General features: G+C 40.7%; 2 protein-coding genes across 2 annotated transcripts in view; one reads left to right on the plus strand and one right to left on the minus strand.

Annotated features, from left to right (window-relative positions):
• The window catches only part of LOC147207754 (frizzled-3-like), a 25,843-nt gene extending 23,501 nt beyond the window's left edge, over nucleotides 1-2,342 (plus strand). Inside the window, exons 10-11 of the mRNA XM_086107243.1 lie at nucleotides 272-435; nucleotides 513-2,342. Of these exons, the coding sequence (XP_085963369.1) occupies nucleotides 272-435; nucleotides 513-708 (360 nt within the window). The 3' untranslated portion in view covers nucleotides 709-2,342. The remainder of the gene's footprint in view (nucleotides 1-271; nucleotides 436-512) is intronic.
• Nucleotides 2,343-2,428: 86 nt separating this feature from the next.
• kif28 (kinesin family member 28) lies at nucleotides 2,429-12,243 on the minus strand. Its single transcript, XM_086107245.1, has 27 exons — nucleotides 12,095-12,243; nucleotides 11,193-11,387; nucleotides 10,815-10,865; nucleotides 10,596-10,748; nucleotides 10,468-10,503; nucleotides 9,929-10,048; nucleotides 9,721-9,828; nucleotides 8,739-8,893; nucleotides 8,555-8,666; nucleotides 8,418-8,485; nucleotides 7,923-8,065; nucleotides 7,720-7,841; nucleotides 7,473-7,563; nucleotides 6,965-7,025; nucleotides 6,766-6,889; nucleotides 6,553-6,688; nucleotides 6,337-6,455; nucleotides 5,425-5,532; nucleotides 5,119-5,211; nucleotides 4,901-5,041; nucleotides 4,726-4,796; nucleotides 4,285-4,419; nucleotides 3,972-4,138; nucleotides 3,728-3,819; nucleotides 3,066-3,198; nucleotides 2,872-3,005; nucleotides 2,429-2,803 (listed from the first exon to the last, which is right to left on the minus strand). The coding sequence occupies exons 1-27, from the start codon at nucleotides 12,146-12,148 to the stop codon at nucleotides 2,645-2,647; spliced, it is 3,081 nt and encodes a 1,026-aa protein (XP_085963371.1). The 5' UTR covers nucleotides 12,149-12,243; the 3' UTR covers nucleotides 2,429-2,644.
• Between the last annotated feature and the right edge of the window lie 8,701 nt (nucleotides 12,244-20,944).

Genomic DNA, 20,944 nt, shown 5'->3' on the forward strand with positions numbered 1-20,944 from the left:
AGGAAAATTGTACTAAAAAGTTTAATGTACTGGAACTGTACTTGGGCAATGATTCTTTCACGTACTACTAGAGTGAACCAAAGTACCACGCTTGGAGAATCACTGTGCTAAAGCAATACCCTGAATGTATCTAGGGGAACATGATAAGCAAAAAGAAAGTCACTTGTCGGTCATATGTCCCCATTAACTGTATCCGATCATTCCTCCGGTGGGTTATGATGAAGTATATGTTGAATCGTGGCTGTATTTTCACATTTTTGTCCTCCTTTAGGGTACTTCCACTCACGCCTCCTCCACTCACCTGGCTGTCCTGGATGACCTGGACGAGCCCATCGGAAGCCAGCCCGACCAGCCGGCCTCCGCCAGGAGCAAACCCAGCAGCGTCCACAGCAAAGTCAGCTACCACGGCAGCCTGCGGCGGGCTCGCGATGACAGGTGTGCACGCGGGAAAACGTCCTCCGCCGCGTCAGGAGCGGCCGATGTCATCACCGCTCTCTTGTCCCCCCACGCAGTCATATCAGGAGCGACGCGGTCGTCTACAGAGGCGGGGAACAGCGCAGTTTCCACGGCAGCACGCCGCGCCTCGACCACCCGCTGTCTACGCACGGCAGCCAGAGGGACGTGACCGAGGCCCCGCCACCTCTCATCACGCACGGATCCACGGCGAGCGAGGGCCGCGTCGCCGACAATGACGGCACCAGCGCCTAAAAAGGTAGTGTCACTATTGTAAAGAAGAACATATTGAACGCGTGTTACACATTGAGACTGGACTTCATTTTAAGCAAACACGCGCACACACGTTCTTACTGTTAACAATCCTAAATAGGTTGTCCACTAACTTCTTCTTAATTGCATTAAAAATAAGAAAGTCTCATACCAGACTGAACTTAATTATTGGCAAACTTCATTTGTACAAGGACCTAATGTGAACATGTGGACCTCTTTTGTGCGTTACGTCAACTATTTTTATACTGTGAACTGTTTGTGCGTGCGTGTGGATGTGAGACAAGATTTAAACTGTTGAGTTGGATAGAACAGGCTGGCTGGTTTTTGCACTGAAGCATCCGCTTTGCAAGCATTACAGGTGCATCTAAATTAGGGATGTCCCGATGACTTCTTTTTTTTTTCCATTAACTTGATTTTGGGTTTGCATCAGCTTAATTATGAGCATTTGCCAATACCGAGTCCCAATCCGATACATCGGTAATGCGTTTGGGGAGGGGGGGGGGGTGAGCACATCCAAATTGTCTTAATTATCTGCGTTTTTCTGTTTGAATAAAAGTATATCAATTTCAGAACTTTGTATATGGCTGGACGTCAGCAGTGGTTCAAATACAGCAAAATATATATTTAAAAAAAAATCTTTATTCTTGGCTTTAGAAAAAAAAAAGTTTAAAATCCACATCTTTTTCTGTCAATACCGATTGTCTGAAAATCATGATCAGAGTGGGATGACCCTAATCTAAATAAATTAAGAGTATTGTGAAATTTTAATTCATTTCAGTTGTTCAATTCAGTCAACTATGTTATCGTTTTGCAATTTATCTAACGAGACATCTAACAAAAATCCAAAGAAATTTGAAAAGAATGTAGATAAGAAACAACCAACAATTATTAGTAAGAAGAAATTAGGTTTAACTAAGTTTCACTTTTAAAATCAATCAATGGAAAATATATGAACTTGTCTTTGTTACTCTCATTTACTGAGATGCACCTTTTAATATACGGTAACTTTTTTTCCCCTTCAAACAGTGCAACAAGTTGACAGCTTTCACGACTACACTTTATTATTTAAGTTGCACAAGTCTGTTTCTTTTGCTCCTCTCTGTAATCACATGATGTAAATATGACTCTTTGTTCATGGGAACCTACCTCGCCTGTGTGATCAGCCGTTTGTGCTCCTATCAAAATCGTTTCTTCCCCTTCACGTAACACACACTTCGAACTATCCTCCATCAGGAATAAATTTGCCTCCTGCCTCTCTCGCCTTGGAGCATCTGTGTTTTTACAGATCTTAGAAATAAGATGTCTAAGCACAACATAACTGACATGAAGAGATGCGTTAAAAAAGGCCAAAAAAAACCCTGCTCTTCTCTGAGCCCTGATTGCATTTATCTGAGGCTGTGAGGTGCGGCAACATCCTTTTCCAGATGTGATATAATGAAGGACGTGACGTGTGCAGATGTGGTGGCATGAAATGTTCATGTCACACTGGATCAGAAACTTACCGTGACATTGTAAATGAAAAGCCTCACTTATGTTTGTGTTTTAATTTATTTGCGGTTTGTAACTGCTTTAACTACTTTTACATGCTGTTTAATAAACTTTTTTATGGACTTTAATACTTTCACACTTGTACTTTGAATTACTGACATTTGTGTCCTCTTTCATTTATTGAGGTGTGAAAAATGGACTCTGCAGACTTCAATGAGGCAAGAGACAATTTAATCTAATTGGTTAGGAAAAATAAAAATACTGGGGAGCTAACAGACCCAACTCAACAAAAAATGTGTCCCCCAGTGTTGTTGATTGAATATAGTTAGATTTTTTTAAGTACAAATACGAATACTCTTAATTCAACAATGCAGGTTCACAGATAAAATCAACAATTTCCCACCAAAGCTTCAACAGATATTTCCGCGAGTCAAGACCCAGTTCCCGATCTATCCCGCTTGCGTCGGACGATGGCGGCGATGTCGTGTTTGAGGGCGGACACGCTTTGTTCCAGCTGCTCCGAGAAGTCCTTCAGTAGGCCGCTGTGCTCTTCCACGAAGAGACGCAGTCCCAGGAGGTCACATGACTCCTGCCAAACACACAGTGGAAAACAAGCAGCGGCGCTAACTGACCGTATGGAAGGCTGCCCGTACGTACGCTGGGCCTGCGTCTGCGCAGACTCTGCAGCTGAACCCGGACTGACGTCATGTTGTGGTAGAACTGCTTCAGCGAGCGGGCGAACTCTGCGTCGCAATTCGGCCGAAACGAGTGACTCCGCCCGCTGTCGCCACCTACAGGAAAGATGCGACATTGCGGAGACAGACCGATGAAGGTTTTTGTGATTGTGTTACCGTTGGTGGCCGCGTTGAGTTGTCCTCTTAAACGTTGATTCTCCTTCACCAGGTGGCTATTGACTCTTTTCTGTTCTTCAAGGTCCCTCTGAAGTCTGCTTCGAGCACTGTTCGGCTCCACGCCATCTGCAGGCTGCGTGTTACACGTGTAGTCAAGGCATCCATTCATTTTCTGTAGCAGTTTGTCCTCATTCGGTTGATGCCGGTAAGATGTGACTCCAAAAATATTCGTTTTCCAGTAACAATTGAACTAACGCGCTACTTTTCCCACAAGTCATCTGACTAACGTTACTCTTCAAACTTGCAGTTGACTATGATGTTTGTTTATTTATTTTAACTCATTCACTCCCAAAGACGTTTTTATACGTCTTTTCAGACTTGGTCCAGAATTGGCTGGTAGTGAATGAGTTAATAAGACAGGCTGACCTTTAGTTGGGAAACTGAGTTAGTTATTGGGGATGCAACAAAACGTAATAATTCATAAAATACAGGACACCCAATTCCTAGCACGAAAGGCACTCCACAAACAGCTGCACATTCCCCGTCACCTGTAAAATGACAGTCATGTAATTCCTAAAAAGCATTCAAATGAAAGCTTCCTACTAACCAATACAGGATGTGTAAACTCTTTTAATGGGAGACAAATGAAAAATTAAACTCACATTATCAGCCATGCCACTCTCATCGATGATGAAAATGCCCTCTGTGCTCACACTAGCGCCCTCCGCAGGTGATGCCAAGCAAGTGCAGCCCTCTGTTAGAATCACAACTTTTCGCCATTATAAACATGATTAACTTCCTCCCAAAAATCTGCTTTTGGGTCCAAAACAAATCATGTATTTAAATAACATTTTTTCTCTTTTTTTTAATTTCCTGAGTGACTCAGCCACCGCCTCACGCTCACACCTTGAAGCCCCCAAAGCTCCAAAAGCATAGCACTGCTCTGAAGGTGGTTGAGTAGCTGCTGCGAGACGTGAAAAGAGGCAAAGTGCACTTTGTGATGCAGCACAGGGTTGATGTGGTGCCATACAGCCGGCGTGTAGAGACGACCGACGCTGTCCAAAGGACTGAACCTAATACATGAAAAACACACGCGCACACAAAAAAATCCATAATATCTAGCTGGCTATGTCCATGTGACAATCTACCATCCAACTACAGTATCATCTCTCCATCTATGTGTGTCAACAACATGATCATATACATCCATGAGGCCGACCCAATCTGAACGCCTCGACTGCGAGCGTCTCTTATCCAGCGCAGACCGAAACACTGCTCCACAACTAGCTGGATGTCAAGACGGCGACCGAGCAGCTCGGACGGGTCGATGAGGATGTCGTCTTCACCCAGGGGCCTGAAAAGGGTGAAAGGCAAATTGGATGGGGTGAGTTGTTTTGCGGGATTGGCAGTTGGTACCTCAGTTGTTGAGCTGACTTCCACCAAACAGTAATTTCATTTCATTCCAGTTTTGTATTATTTCATCCTTGTTAACTTCCATTTACAATTGATGTCAAAGAATGTCAAAATTAGGGATGGGTGAGTAAGTGATCTCTAAACAAATGGATTGTGTTCGAATCTGGAGTTTCCACTGTACTGTGTGTGTGTGTGTGTGTGTGTGTGTGTGTGTGTGTGTGTGTGTGTGTGTGTGTGTGTGTGTTACAATCCATCAGAGGTGCAAGGAATCAGCTTTGCCTGCAGAATGGCCTCTTCACTACCTTCAGAGCCAAGCACCTTACACATACACATTATGATTAGAGTCATCAGTGCCTTGATGAACCATATAGCTGCTGATATGTGTGTGCGCGTGTGTTTTTGTGAGTATGTGAGTGTAGTACCTCCAGTTGCTCGTCCACAGGAATACGGAAGGCCAGAGATTGCAGCCAAAGGTGAGCGGTGCCCAGGAGCAGCGGCTCAACCGGATCCCAAAAAGGGTCTTTGTCTCTGGGCAGGGCAGCAATGGAGAGACCCTCTCCTGGCTGACAGTACTTCATTAGGCTCAAGCCATACTTGCTCCAAAAATGTTTTTTCATCTTATCTTAAGTATTTAAATTACTTGTTCGCCGTTCATCTCATCCAGATGTTGCTGGTAGATTTCTTCCATCAGGAATTTGCGGTTCACAAATTTTGCCTTCGACCACATCCATACCTAACAATTGAAGGATCAAAGAAACATATTTCACATATTCTAAGAATAATAAATGCATTTCATTTGCCTAATTGTACAGCTGCGCAAAAGTTGAATCCAGGCAACCAGGCTCTTGTTGTTGCGTTCATTCTTGTTTTCCAAAAATCATTTAAAATGACGTGTCTGTATTTACGCATGTCTGGGTAAAAATTACATGTGAGAAAATTGCAAAACCTGTTGGGTGTGCTTTGAGGTGACTCTGCAAACGATCTCTTTCTCCAGGTCATGTCCTTTTGAGTCAGACAGCACCAGATTCTTAATCTCCAGTTTGAACTCCACACCCTGCAGGCCAGACATATGCTGACTTCGTAAGTAAGAAAATGTGAAACTTCTTAACTATAGTTTAATTCATTTAAGAAAATGCCTGTCTTCATGAGTATGTTCAAATAGCCGTGGCTTAAAGCCTTATAAATTACCGGAAAAATCATTGCGAATACCCTTTGGCCACTCAGTGGCATTTTATTTGCATTAAGCTAGCCATCTTTAGGAAAGTAATGTGGTTTGGTTGAACACACAACCTTTAATTCTCTTTGTTTTATGTTTACTTTGATGGGAAACTTCAAATGGAAGTTGCCATCAATGTCTTGAAGCAAGCAGCCATTGCCTCTTCTTTGAAGAATTGTTTACCGTCTCTTAGCTGACACCATCAAGCACTCAGAACTTTAAAAAAAATAGGTAACATTTGAAAAATTCCTAAATCACGTTTATTGTTTTGTGTTTTTTGTTTTTGTAAAGTGTCATTGGGTGTCTTGAAAGGCGCTTATAAATAAAATGTATTATTATTATTATTATTATTATATACATGAAGAAAAACAGTTAGTCGTCTTACTTTTAATAATTTAAATGATTAGCTCACACTTAATTAAAACCCTAAATTTACCTTCCCAAGATTATTACAAAAGGAACTATCACCCCAAAAATAATAACATGAAAGGAGAAAGGAAATATTTTCTTCTGAAAATATTTTCTTTCACATTTTAAATTAGTGTCACTTGAATTGGACAACTAAAATAAATTGAGTCTTGCACTATATTGATTTTTATTTTATCTGCACCTGGACTGCTTTTTGATGCATTCTCAGGTTACCTTATTAAGTTCCTGGCTCATCTGGTTGGCTTCAGCCACCAGGGGCATTAATTTGATGTAGTCATAAAAGACGGCCAGTATACTCGGATCCGTCTGACAGGAATCCGTGCTGCTTTCACCTAAAACATAATTGGACTTAGTCAAGTGTTTATTGCCCCCCCCCCCCCCCCCAAAAAAAAGTCATGATCAACATTGAGTTTTAGGGCTCCGGCTCACCCAAGTGGATGCCCTCAGCCGCAGCCAACTCTGACAGGAAGTAGTCATAGTCGTAGCAACTCCAATCGTTAGCCACCCTCTCGGACGGGAAACCGATATAAAGGTAAGTGCAGTTGGAGCCGAGAATGAGTCGGTCCTGAATGGACACCAACCAGAATGTCATGTCAGAATCACATCGACTAAATTGTCGGTAGTCTACGTGGTGACACCCACCAGGTGCTGCAGCTCAGTTGTCTGAGAAACCGCTCTCCCATTGATGGTCACCTTGGACCCCTTGAGTGGGGTGAGCATAACTCGCCGCTGTTTGTTCTTCAATACGAGGTGGCGCTGCTGAATCCTGTCACGCAAACATACAATGTACACACCTTGTTGTGTTTTAAGACGGCTCAGTGTGAGCGAGCATCATCCGTACCCTAAACCCTTGATGGAGATGGATCTGGGGCTGGCTTCACTGAGGCCAATCTCCCAATCACCTGAAAGAACCACATTTCAGTCAATTGAGCGGTCAAAAGAGTTTCACGGTTCACTGATTGAACACTCTAATTTGTCCCTAAGTGTGAGTGTGAGCTGTGTGTGCCCTGCGATTGGCTGGCAACCGGTTCAGGGTGTCCCCCACCTACTGCCCGAAGACAACTGTGATAGGCTCCAGCACCCACCGCGACCCTTATGAGGATAAAGCGGATTAGAAAATGGATGAGATAGATGGATATTCAAATGTAGTCTTCAGTCCATATGTATGATTTTACGTGGTCACTTTAGTATATTCTTGTGAGTTTTCTTGACTTTTCCTGAAATGACTTTCTTTGGGTTTTGATTGGTAAAAAATGGCTTTTGACTGCGATGTTAAGATGAACAATTTGATTTTCAAGAAGTCTTCAGAGTGTCATCCGTTTTATATTGACACACAAAACATTACTGACCCTCTTGGATGAACAGCTTAACCACACCAGAGAGCTGAGCGTCCTCGTTGATGTTCAGGATGTAAGGATGCATCTGCATCATTCTCCTCTCCTGACACACACACACACACATATTAGAAACGGAAAGGGAGTCTCTGCAACGTGTGTGTGTGTGTGTGTGTGTGTGTGTGTGTGTGTGTGTGTGTGTGTGTGTGTGTGTGTGTGTGTGTGTGTGTGCGCGTGCAGTATACAGTATATAAGCATGTACCTGTGTGATGTTGGCATACTGTTGCTCCCAGTCCCTAAGCGCCTCCTGTAGATGTTGCTCCCACAAAGTGTGAATGGTTCTGATTTGGAGCTCATTGTGTGTCAGCAGCTGACGGATCTCCTCTGAGCACGCGCATGCATACATGACTAATCAAACATTCATGGAATTCTCTCATGTTCAAGTCAACAGGGCGGCTTCCTGACTGGTTTCGTCATCGGCGCAGCGTCCATCGTGGCCCAGTCGACTCAGTCGCTGGATCAGTCTGGCGTTCTCGGCTTTGAGTTCTTTGACCAGACGCTCGGTGGGGCGTTCGTTCACTACGGGGCGGTTCTGGATGTGCTTTGCCCTGAAAAATAGTGTTGAATACAAAAAATTAATTATGACATTATATTACTCCAAAATTTAAAGTATGACCAGACTCAGAAATTAAATGAGTTAAACAAAATAACGTTTATGAGTTTGACGAACTAAATACAATTATGAGTTGAGCAAGGCAATGCTATTTTATTTTTTTTTAAGCGTAAAGCAATTCTAAAAAGCACATTTGACACCAATTTCTCACGTTGAACAAAAAGCTCTTTTTCAGTGACAAACTGTAAAGCAAAAAGCGCACAATTTCCAGTGCCTTCAAGGCTTTGGTGCCCTCGAGCAAGGCACCCAATAGAATCAGTAGCTTCTTTCGGCTTTTGTCATTGTACCTCTCAGCATAGCGAAGTGTGGACAGAGACTCCTCGTAGCAGATGTCAGCAGGGCTCAGAGTTGCAATCTAAATCATGAGCAAGTATTGTACCCACTGGAGTTCATTTTGAACACAGCGACGGCGCGTTAGTGTCACCATAACAGTCCGGCTGTTTCCTCCCAAAGCAGATTGCAGCAGTTTCGTGAGAACCGAATCCCTGTAGGGAACATGCACCACCTTCCTCCCCACCGCCATGTCAGCGAGGGCGCTACAAGCAAGAAGACGTACATCAAACAAAGAGATTTGGATAAAAATGACTAAATGAGCGGACCACGCCTACCTGATGACGTTGCCCAGAGTGGTGAGGCTCAGGTTGATGGCCATCCCCTCCTTGAGACGGTCGGCCTCGGACGACGCCGATCTCTGACGCTCGCTTCCTGCCAGGTCTACCAGGTTAATGTTGGACTGTTTGGTGACGCTCTCTTGAGGTAAGATCTTCACATCAGCAACAAAGAACTTGTTTAATGACCAAGTGGAGTTTCACTCACCAAGAGAACAGTTGGTAACACACCATTTTAGGAGGCCAATATTCATTTTCAGTCATAAGGGGAAATATTTAATAACTTTGTTGTAATGTCTATAAGCATAAGTTAATTGAATACCCTTTCAGATTTGTTTTAAAATGCTAACAAAAGGTTCGGGGAGCTCCCAAGGTCAACCGCATGTTGCAACTCAAAAGTAAAAGGTGCAGCGTTCCCTGGAACAGCAGGATCGCTTGTCGGCCTTCAAATTAAAAATGCAGATATTCTGCAAAATGCCGAATATCAGCGCTAATAATGGGCTAGGACGGTAGTCGGTCTATCACTAATGTGTAACTAACGCTTCCGGTTTCCAAGTAGCAGCAAAGAAACCTGACAAATTTAGAGAAATGATTATTTAAGCGTGGGATAAGTATTTCTGGTGGCACGTGGGCTCCCTCTACTGGTATGTGAAAAAAATCACAAATGTACGGTAACTTTTTTTTACTTTTTAAAAATTATTGTGTCACGTTACACCGGGTTCAATTGGTTTAGTCCTGCACAGTACATTATTATTTTTTTAAACAAATTATGAATTTAGAAAAATTCTTGACAATAGTTTGAGAATTTCGACAGTACAATGTTCAGTAACTCAAAAATACATCTTTAAAAAAAATCCAGAAAAATACAGATTTTGGAGATGCAAGGATTCTGTCTAACACCGATGACATTTTTGGAGGAATAATCCTTAAAAATACAGTATGTATTTCGTAATTCATTCAGTAATTTGTGAATGGACGCCACCTGTTTGAGCTGTAGCACAATGAGCATGTGGGAGCGGCTGCTGTTTGTGTTCATGTGCGTGGCCGCGGTGGTTCTGGTTCTGGTGCCCTGCTCCATCAGCTGCTCCACCTACGGCATATTGGAATATTACCCTTTGATATTTTTGTTGTTGTTTTGTTTTTTGTTTTTTTGCAAAGTACAATAGAAAAAATGAGGGTGTCTCAGCCACCTGTGCTGCACTATCACAAGGGACTGTACGCAGACCCTCCACATAGAAACCCCTGTGCTGCTCCTCTCGAACCCGGAGCCCCCCAGGAGGACGAGAACCACGGGACAGCAGATCCACCACCTATTAAGGTGTGAAGTTTTAAAAAGGAGGTAATTTGCTAAGATAAAGGTATTGCCATGAAAAAGAGAATAACGTAAGAAGCGTTTTAAAGGACGAGGACAGACGGGGATAAGACGGAAGGGTACCCAGGAATAGGGTCAAGTGCCCATCTCTGACAGTACTAATGTGACCTCAGCCATTTTGGGAGTTCTATTATTCAAAGTAAACTGCAGTGGCAGTTTCTGGGATGTATTTTATTTTTTTTACACGTAGTTTTTAACAAATGTGTGTCGTTATTTGGGACAGAATGTTGAAAAACAACCTTGGGAAATGAGCCACATGCTGCTTTGCCATTCTCGCCTTGACTGTCAAATCATAGTCCATCTACTTCAAGAGGACAACAAAACATGTTACCATGGCAACATCATTGGTTATTTTACCTGCTCATTGTAGATTTCCAACATACTGAAGAAGACCTGTGACGATATCAAACGTAAAGACATTTAGAACAGACATCCACATACAGACAAATGCATGAATATGTACGTACAGCAGTATATTTATTTACCTGGCATTGTCTCGTGTCCTGGTTTTCTTTAATGGCTTCAAAGAGTCGATCACACAGTTTGGGAACCAGGCCTTTATTGGGCCTGTAACCCACCATCGAGTAACTTTTGCCAGAGCCAGTCTGTCCGTAAGCCAGCAGGGTGGCGTTGTAACCCTGCACACACATCAATGTATCATGTGTACATCACATATATTTTATTCCAAAACAGATGTTTGATACCTGGAGTGCATTCTCTAGTATTCCTTCCCCAAGGTCCTGGAACACACATTCCTGAGGGGAAATCACATGACAAAAGTATTCATTCACGCTCTGTACTTAAGAGTGTGTGTGTGTGTGTGTGTGTGTGTGTGTGTGTGTGTAGTGTCTGGGGTCACAGCTCTAAATTACAGCGCAGGGTAAAATCTGTATTGTGTAAGCTTTTATCGGTCAAACTTGAAAAAATACAACTTCTCAAAAACCTTACATGTGACAAAAAAGTAAAGTTTTTTTTAATCGGCATCAACAATTCATTCGGGGACCTGTGAATCCATCTCTGATTAAGATTTGCTGTTGACCAATACTTCCCACCACAGCTCTCAGGTACTCAATACTACTTACCTGGTCTGCATAGCGCCCGCCCGCCTCCTCGGGCAGGTAGAGGCCAGTGCGGTCCTGGACGACGTAGCCACTGTGAGACCAGTAGGCGTAGTCGAAGCAGAAGGAGCGGCGGCACTGAGAGTCACGTGGGTCCTGGATGCTGATGGAACTCGCTGTCATGGTAACGACGCAGTGGCTGCCTGCATCCCTTTCCCTCTGTTGGCCAGGAGGACAGTGAAAGGCAAGTATGAACAAGGCCAAGAATTCTCACTGGACACCGCACATCTTTATTTTTAGGGGCAATCAGCTAACCCTTTGTTTGATATACTGGATGTCAAATTGGCCCGAAATGACCCGAAGTGATCGCGTGATCATCATCAGAACTGATCGGAGACGGCGGGAAAAGCAGAGCAGGAACCAGGAAGGCATGTAGCCCGACAGCGGGGTTTGAGGGGAAGGGCGCCATACGCATTTTCCAACCAAACTATTCATTGGAAGGGTGGGGAAAATGACATATATAAATGAAATGAACACCACAGGTTAATTTTTAAGGATTTTTATTGATTTTAGAAGCTTTCCCTGAAAATTAAGGACAATTAAGAACATAATTTTACAACTTCTTTTTGGGGGTATTTTTACGAACTTTAAGGACCCCTGGGAACCCTGTGACTGTACTTTTATAAAGCACATTTACATTTCAAACTGAAACAAAGTTCAAACTACCAAATTACCGTCAGATGGGTTCTTATTTTGTATATATAGCAACACAACCTATGTTGTCTACGAAGTATAACACAACGTGTCCCAGGATATGTGACAATGGAACATGGAGAGATATACTTATTGACAATATAAAAGCTAGCTTTCTGTACAGACCGAACGCTGGCCTAATACTGTATTCGTTAAAATTATAACACACTGACCTTGTTGAACGGTCGGACTCTAACAGCCACCTTGACACAGTCCCTGCCATGCATAGTTGATGCTTTCTCAGTGGAGGAATGAAACAGACCAGGGGACAATCACGCGCGCGCACATGCACACGCACACACACACATACTGAATAATGAGACACTGTAACGTGCAGTAAATAATAAAATAAAACATTCCTTGAAATAGTTAGCAGCACAGAATGCTACTTGTGTGGGTTATTTTCGTTTCCTCCTATATGACTAGCTGGTGAAGTTTAAGAGAAGATCAGTTTTCACTTTCACCGTGCCTGCCGGTTGCTTCCATGAATCATTCATGTGTGCGCGCGACATCATTTACCAGGCCATCTTAGTGTTTGTTGTAGTGATGTGTCGGTCGCGAACGAGTCGGTACAAAGAGCCGGCTCTTTGACCTGAACGATGAGAGCCGGCACCCTCCCTCGAGAGCCGGCTCTGTCATTTTCCTTCTCTCTCTCTCTCTCTCTCTCTCTCTCTCTGTCGCTCTCTCTTTTTCACGTGTCTGAAGCGAGGTTTGGCAGTGGCTCAGCTGCCGTGCTCAGAGAGGTAGACCAGAAGAGAAAGGGGTGGGGCTTGGTTGGTACTGCGCGGAGTGCACGCTCAGCACATGCTCCGTCGCGCCTGCGCAGCCATAGACAGACACATACCTGTCAACTTGTACGTTTTTGCAAGTATTTTATACGTTTTTTTTAATCATTTCAAATCATGTGCGGCGTATTACAACTTTTATACCGAAAAAAAAAAAACAATTGTGAACCGATCTAACAAAGACCATTTTGGCTCAAATCCCGATCGTCTCACCTGCTGGTAGCTGACGACAATGCCGTCGTCGATCGCTACTATTGTCACGGCAAACCAGCAAAGGTAATCCTCAATTAATAAATAGATTGATAAAGCATGATGTGTGCATGCGCGGTAAGCCGTTGTAAGGGTTTTTGTTGCTTTTTAAGGGGAATCGTAATCATTTATAAGGGCAGCGATTAGCCGAGGTTGACAGGTATGCAAAAGCATTTGACTTTCCCAGTTCCAACTCGTCCAGAGGATCATAAACACAACAACAATCACCAACCTGGTGAGACAGCACCTGATAAAGGTACCAAGGGAGTAGTATTTTTTCGGTGGGACTGTACTTGTAAAGTTGTGAGCCACTTCAGTCGAAGGTTTGTCATTCCTATTAGTCACCAGTAGACGGCGCCGTTACGTTACGGAAAGACCTTGTCAACACCTTCGACGACGAGCGCGAGCCTCTTGCGAGTTTGCGGTCGAATTTTACAATGATTCTTACTACTATTAGCTGACATTGGAAAGCGAAATCGGGTTTATTGTTTCCCCTTGCCAATGGCAAGCCCTCTGATCATCATTTTGAGACCGAAATGTTTCTGACATGTTGATCGATATACAGTGAATACTTTGAGGGGGAAAAGTTATCGGGGCCCTCAGAAATTCATACGATGTTTCCTCCCCAATCTGAAACGAAGTTTGATTTAAACGCGATCCTTTGGGTTTTACAGGTTCTTCAGCCCCTGGTGGCACTGGAGAGCACACCGTAAACATCCAGACGAGACTTGTGTCTCAACTATTCCAGCGGAGTTGCCCTGATCAACAAAGCATCTTGAAACAATGAATAAAGCTGACCTGCACGTTTTGGTAGTGTGCGTAATGGGTGTTTTATTTGCACTTTATTCACGATCGCCAAGAACAGGCGTTTTTAGACCAAAAAAAAAACGACCATTTTATAGTAAGGCGTTTTTAGCCGAAAAAAGCGACTTTGTATAGTAAGGCGTTTTTAGCCGAAAAAAAGACCTTGTATAGTCAGGCGTTTTTTGACGAAAAAAATGTTTACATGGTCGGTTTTTTTCGTCAAAAAACGCCTTACTATACATGGTCGTTTTTTTCGGCTAAAAACGCCTTACTATACACGGCCGTTTTTTTCGGCTAAAAACGCCTTACTATACACGGTCGGGTTTTTTTCGTCAAAAAACGCCTTACTATACATGGTCGTTTTTTTCGGCTAAAAACGCCTTACTATACATGGTTTTTTTTTTCGTCAAAAAACGCCTTACTATACATGGTCGTTTTTTTCGGCTAAAAACGCATTACTATACATGGTCGTTTTTTTTTCGTCAAAAAACGCCTTAATTTATGGATGGTTTTTTTCGTCAAAAAACGCCTTACTATACACGGTCGTTTTTTTTCGTCAAAAAACGCCTTACTATACACGGTCGGTTTTTTCGTCAAAAAACGCCTTACTATACATGGTCTTTTTTTTCGTCAAAAAACGCCTTACTATACATGGTCGTTTTTTTCGGCTAAAAACGCCTTACTATACATGGTTGTTTTTTTCGTCAAAAAACGCCTTACTATACATGGTCGTTTTTTTCGGCTAAAAACGCCTTACTATACATGGTCGTTTTTTTTCGTCTAAAAACGCCTTACTATACATGGTTGTTTTTTTCGTCAAAAAACGCTTTACTATTAATGGATGGTTTTTTTCGTCAAAAAACGGCTTACGATACATGGTCGGTTTTTTTTCGTCAAAAAACGCCTTCCTACATATGGTCGTTTTTTTTCGTCAAAAAACTTCTTACTATAGTTGGTCGTTTTTTTTCGTCAAAAAAGGCCTTACTATACATGGTCGTTTTTTTGCGTCTAAAAAGGCCTTACTATACATGTTTTTTTTGGGCTAAAAACGCCTTACTATACATGGTCGTTTTTTTTGGCTAAAAACACCTTACTATACATGGTCGTTTTTTTCGTCAAAAAACGCCTTACTATACATGGTTGTTTTGTACAGTAGGGCGTCGTTTTTTTCGTCAAAAAACGCCTTACTATACATGGTTGTTTTTTTCGTCAAAAAACGCCTTACTATACATGGTCGTTTTTTTCGGCTAAAAACGCCTTACTAGACATGGTCGTTTTTTTCGTCAAAAAACGCCCTCTGTACATGGTCGTTTTTTTTCGTCAAAAAACGCCTTACTATACATGGTTGTTTTTTTCGTCAAAAAACGCTTTACTATTTATGGTCGGGTTTTTTTCGTCAAAAAACGGCTTCCTACATATGGTCGTTTTTTTTCGTCAAAAAACGTCTTACTATAGTTGGTCGTTTTTTTTCGTCAAAAAAGGCCTTACTATACATGGTCGTTTTTTTGCGTCTAAAAAGGCCTTACTATACATGGACGTTTTTTTGCGTCTAAAAAGGCCTTACTATACATGGACGTTTTTTTGCGTCTAAAAACGCCTTACTATACATGGTTTTTTTGGGCTAAAAACGCCTTACTATACATGGTCTTTTTTTTCGTCAAAAAACGCCTTACTATACATGGTCGTTTTTTTCGTCAAAAAACGCCTTACTATACATGGGTTTTTTTTCGTCCAAAAACGCCCTACTGTACATGGTCGTTTTTTTAGGCTAAAAACGCCTTACTATACATGGTCGTTTTTTTCGTCAAAAAACGCCTTACTCTACATGGTCTTTTTTTTCGTCAAAAAACGCCTTACTATACATGGTCTTTTTTTTCGTCAAAAAATGCCTTACTATACATGGTCGTTTTATTTCGGCTAAAAACGCCTTACTATACATGGGGGGTTTTTTCGTCAAAAAACGCCCTACTGTACATGGTTGTTTTTTCGTCAAAAAACGCCTTACTATACACGGTCGTTTTTTTTCGTCAAAAAACGCCTTACTATACACGGTCGGTTTTTTCGGCTAAAAACTCCTTACTATACATGGTCTTTTTTTTCGTCAAAAAACGCCTTACTATACATGGTCGTTTTTTTCGGCTAAAAACGCCTTACTATACATGGTTGTTTTTTTCGTCAAAAAACGCCTTACTATACATGGTCGTTTTTTTCGGCTAAAAACGCCTTACTATACATGGTTGTTTTTTTCGTCAAAAAACGCCTTACTATACATGGTCGTTTTTTTCGGCTAAAAACGCATTACTATACATGGTCGTTTTTTTTTCGTCAAAAAAAGGCCTTACTATACATGGTCTTTTTTTTCGTCAAAAAACGCCTTAATTTATGGATGGTTTTTTTCGTCAAAAAACGCCTTACTATACACGGTCGTTTTTTTTCGTCAAAAAACGCCTTACTATACACGGTCGTTTTTTTCCGTCAAAAAACGCCTTACTATACATGGTCGTTTTTTTTCGTCTAAAAACGCCTTACTATACATGGTTGTTTTTTTCGTCAAAAAACGCTTTACTATTAATGGATGGTTTTTTTCGTCAAAAAACGGCTTACGATACATGGTCGGTTTTTTTTCGTCAAAAAACGCCTTCCTACATATGGTCGTTTTTTTTCGTCAAAAAACTTCTTACTATAGTTGGTCGTTTTTTTTCGTCAAAAAAGGCCTTACTATACATGGTCGTTTTTTTGCGTCTAAAAAGGCCTTACTATACATGTTTTTTTTGGGCTAAAAACGCCTTACTATACATGGTCGTTTTTTTTGGCTAAAAACACCTTACTATACATGGTCGTTTTTTTCGTCAAAAAACGCCTTACTATACATGGTTGTTTTGTACAGTAGGGCGTCGTTTTTTTCGTCAAAAAACGCCTTACTATACATGGTTGTTTTTTTCGTCAAAAAACGCCTTACTATACATGGTCGTTTTTTTCGTCAAAAAACGCCCTCTGTACATGGTCGTTTTTTTTCGTCAAAAAACGCCTTACTATACATGGTTGTTTTTTTCGTCAAAAAACGCTTTACTATTTATGGTCGGGTTTTTTTCGTCAAAAAACGGCTTCCTACATATGGTCGTTTTTTTTCGTCAAAAAACGTCTTACTATAGTTGGTCGTTTTTTTTCGTCAAAAAAGGCCTTACTATACATGGTCGTTTTTTTGCGTCTAAAAAGGCCTTACTATACATGGACGTTTTTTTGCGTCTAAAAACGCCTTACTATACATGGTTTTTTTGGGCTAAAAACGCCTTACTATACATGGTCTTTTTTTTCGTCAAAAAACGCCTTACTATACATGGTCGTTTTTTTCGTCAAAAAACGCCTTACTATACATGGGTTTTTTTTCGTCCAAAAACGCCCTACTGTACATGGTCGTTTTTTTCGGCTAAAAACGCCTTACTATACATGGTCGTTTTTTTCGTCAAAAAACGCCTTACTCTACATGGTCTTTTTTTTCGTCAAAAAACGCCTTACTATACATGGTCTTTTTTTTCGTCAAAAAATGCCTTACTATACATGGTCGTTTTATTTCGGCTAAAAACGCCTTACTATACATGGGGGTTTTTTTCGTCAAAAAACGCCCTACTGTACATGGTTGTTTTTTCGTCAAAAAACGCCTTACTATACATGGTCTTTTTTTTCGTCAAAAAACGCCTTACTATACATGGTCGTTTTTTTCGGCTAAAAACTCCTTACTATACATGGTCTTTTTTTTCGTCAAAAAACGCCTTACTATACATGGTCGTTTTTTTCGGCTAAAAACGCCTTACTATACATGGTTGTTTTTTTCGTCAAAAAACGCCTTACTATACATGGTCGTTTTTTTCGGCTAAAAACGCCTTACTATACATGGTTGTTTTTTTCGTCAAAAAACGCCTTACTATACATGGTCGTTTTTTTCGGCTAAAAACGCATTACTATACATGGTCGTTTTTTTTTCGTCAAAAAAAGGCCTTACTATACATGGTCTTTTTTTTCGTCAAAAAACGCCTTAATTTATGGATGGTTTTTTTCGTCAAAAAACGCCTTACTATACACGGTCGTTTTTTTTCGTCAAAAAACGCCTTACTATACACGGTCGTTTTTTTTGGCTAAAAACACCTTACTATACATGGTCGTTTTTTTCGTCAAAAAACGCCTTACTATACATGGTTGTTTTTTTCGTCAAAAAACGCTTTACTATTAATGGATGGTTTTTTTCGTCAAAAAACGGCTTACGATACATGGTCGGTTTTTTTTCGTCAAAAAACGCCTTCCTACATATGGTCGTTTTTTTTCGTCAAAAAACTTCTTACTATAGTTGGTCGTTTTTTTTCGTCAAAAAAGGCCTTACTATACATGGTCGTTTTTTTGCGTCTAAAAAGGCCTTACTATACATGGTTTTTTTGGGCTAAAAACGCCTTACTATACATGGTCGTTTTTTTTGGCTAAAAACACCTTACTATACATGGTCGTTTTTTTCGTCAAAAAACGCCTTACTATACATGGTTGTTTTGTACAGTAGGGCGTCGTTTTTTTCGTCAAAAAACGCCTTACTATACATGGTTGTTTTTTTCGTCAAAAAACGCCTTACTATACATGGTCGTTTTTTTCGGCTAAAAACGCCTTACTAGACATGGTCGTTTTTTTCGTCAAAAAACGCCCTCTGTACATGGTCGTTTTTTTTTCGTCAAAAAACGCCTTACTATACATGGTTGTTTTTTTCGTCAAAAAACGCTTTACTATTTATGGTCGGGTTTTTTTCGTCAAAAAACGGCTTCCTACATATGGTCGTTTTTTTTCGTCAAAAAACTTCTTACTATAGTTGGTCGTTTTTTTTCGTCAAAAAAGGCCTTACTATACATGGTCGTTTTTTTGCGTCTAAAAAGGCCTTACTATACATGGACGTTTTTTTGCGTCTAAAAACGCCTTACTATACATGGTTTTTTTGGGCTAAAAACGCCTTACTATACATGGTCTTTTTTTTCGTCAAAAAACGCCTTACTATACATGGTCGTTTTTTTCGTCAAAAAACGCCTTACTATACATGGGTTTTTTTTCGTCCAAAAACGCCCTACTGTACATGGTCGTTTTTTTCGGCTAAAAACGCCTTACTATACATGGTCGTTTTTTTCGTCAAAAAACGCCTTACTCTACATGGTCTTTTTTTTCGTCAAAAAACGCCTTACTATACATGGTCTTTTTTTTTCGTCAAAAAATGCCTTACTATACATGGTCGTTTTATTTCGGCTAAAAACGCCTTACTATACATGGGGGGTTTTTTCGTCAAAAAACGCCCTACTGTACATGGTTGTTTTTTCGTCAAAAAACGCCTTACTATACATGGTCTTTTTTTTCGTCAAAAAACGCCTTACTATACATGGTCGTTTTTTTCGGCTAAAAACTCCTTACTATACATGGTCGTTTTTTTCGGCTAAAAACGCCTTACTAGACATGGTCGTTTTTTTCGTCAAAAAACGCCCTCTGTACATGGTCGTTTTTTTCGTCAAAAAACGCCTTACTATACATGGTTGTTTTTTTCGTCAAAAAACGCTTTACTATTTATGGTCGGGTTTTTTTCGTCAAAAAACGGCTTCCTACATATGGTCGTTTTTTTTCGTCAAAAAACTTACTATAGTTGGTCGTTTTTTTTCGTCAAAAAAGGCCTTACTATACATGGTCGTTTTTTTGCGTCTAAAAAGGCCTTACTATACATGGACGTTTTTTTGCGTCTAAAAACGCCTTACTATACATGGTTTTTTTGGGCTAAAAACGCCTTACTATACATGGTCTTTTTTTTCGTCAAAAAACGCCTTACTCTACATGGTCTTTTTTTTCGTCAAAAAACGCCTTACTATACATGGTCTTTTTTTTTCGTCAAAAAATGCCTTACTATACATGGTCGTTTTATTTCGGCTAAAAACGCCTTACTATACATGGGGGGTTTTTTCGTCAAAAAACGCCCTACTGTACATGGTTGTTTTTTCGTCAAAAAACGCCTTACTATACATGGTCTTTTTTTTCGTCAAAAAACGCCTTACTATACATGGTCGTTTTTTTCGGCTAAAAACTCCTTACTATACATGGTCGTTTTTTTCGGCTAAAAACGCCTTACTAGACATGGTCGTTTTTTTCGTCAAAAAACGCCCTCTGTACATGGTCGTTTTTTTCGTCAAAAAACGCCTTACTATACATGGTTGTTTTTTTCGTCAAAAAACGCTTTACTATTTATGGTCGGGTTTTTTTCGTCAAAAAACGGCTTCCTACATATGGTCGTTTTTTTTCGTCAAAAAACTTACTATAGTTGGTCGTTTTTTTTCGTCAAAAAAGGCCTTACTATACATGGTCGTTTTTTTGCGTCTAAAAAGGCCTTACTATACATGGACGTTTTTTTGCGTCTAAAAACGCCTTACTATACATGGTTTTTTTGGGCTAAAAACGCCTTACTATACATGGTCTTTTTTTTCGTCAAAAAACGCCTTACTATACATGGTTGTTTTTCGTCCAAAAACGCCCTACTGTACATGGTCGTTTTTTTCGGCTAAAAACGCCTTACTATACATGGTCGTTTTTTTCGTCAAAAAACGCCTTACTATACATGGTCTTTTTTTCGTCAAAAAACGCCTTACTATACATGGTCGTTTTTTTCGGCTAAAAACGCCTTACTAGACATGGTCGTTTTTTTCGTCAAAAAACGCCCTCTGTACATGGTCGTTTTTTTTCGTCAAAAAACGCCTTACTATACATGGTTGTTTTTTTCGTCAAAAAACGCTTTACTATTTATGGTCGGGTTTTTTTCGTCAAAAAACGGCTTCCTACATATGGTCGTTTTTTTTCGTCAAAAAAGGCCTTACTATACATGGTCGTTTTTTTGCGTCTAAAAACGCCTTACTATACATGGTCGTTTTATTTCGGCTAAAAACGCCTTACTATACATGGGGGGTTTTTTCGTCAAAAAACGTCCTACTGTACATGGTTGTTTTTTCGTCAAAAAACGCCTTACTATACATGGCATTTTTTCGGCTAAAAACGCCCTACTGTACATGGTCTTTTTTTTCCGGCTAAAAACGCCTGATATACATGATTGTTTTTTTCGACCTTAACTTTGTCAAGAAGAGAAAGTTTAACTTGGAGAAGACCACCCAATGAAAACTCAAGACGTCG

This window comes from Hippocampus guttulatus, chromosome 3 (assembly GCF_054856545.1).
Source record: "Hippocampus guttulatus isolate MCC_2025c chromosome 3, RoL_Hgut_1.0, whole genome shotgun sequence".
Classification (NCBI taxonomy): domain Eukaryota; kingdom Metazoa; phylum Chordata; class Actinopteri; order Syngnathiformes; family Syngnathidae; genus Hippocampus; species Hippocampus guttulatus.

What these genes read in the sequence shown, in the direction of transcription:
- kif28 (XM_086107245.1), bottom strand. Translation starts at nt 12,148, where the DNA reads ATGCATGGCAGGGACTGTGTCAAGGTGGCTGTTAGAGTCCGACCGTTC. An exon ending in GCGGGCGCTATGCAGACCAG is followed by an intron (nt 10,866 to 11,192) that starts GTAAGTAGTATT and finishes ATTTCCCCTCAG; the next exon opens with GAATGTGTGTTCCAGGACCT. An exon ending in CCTTGCACCTCTGATGGATT is followed by an intron (nt 4,420 to 4,725) that starts GTAACACACACA and finishes CACCCTTTTCAG; the next exon opens with GCCCCTGGGTGAAGACGACA.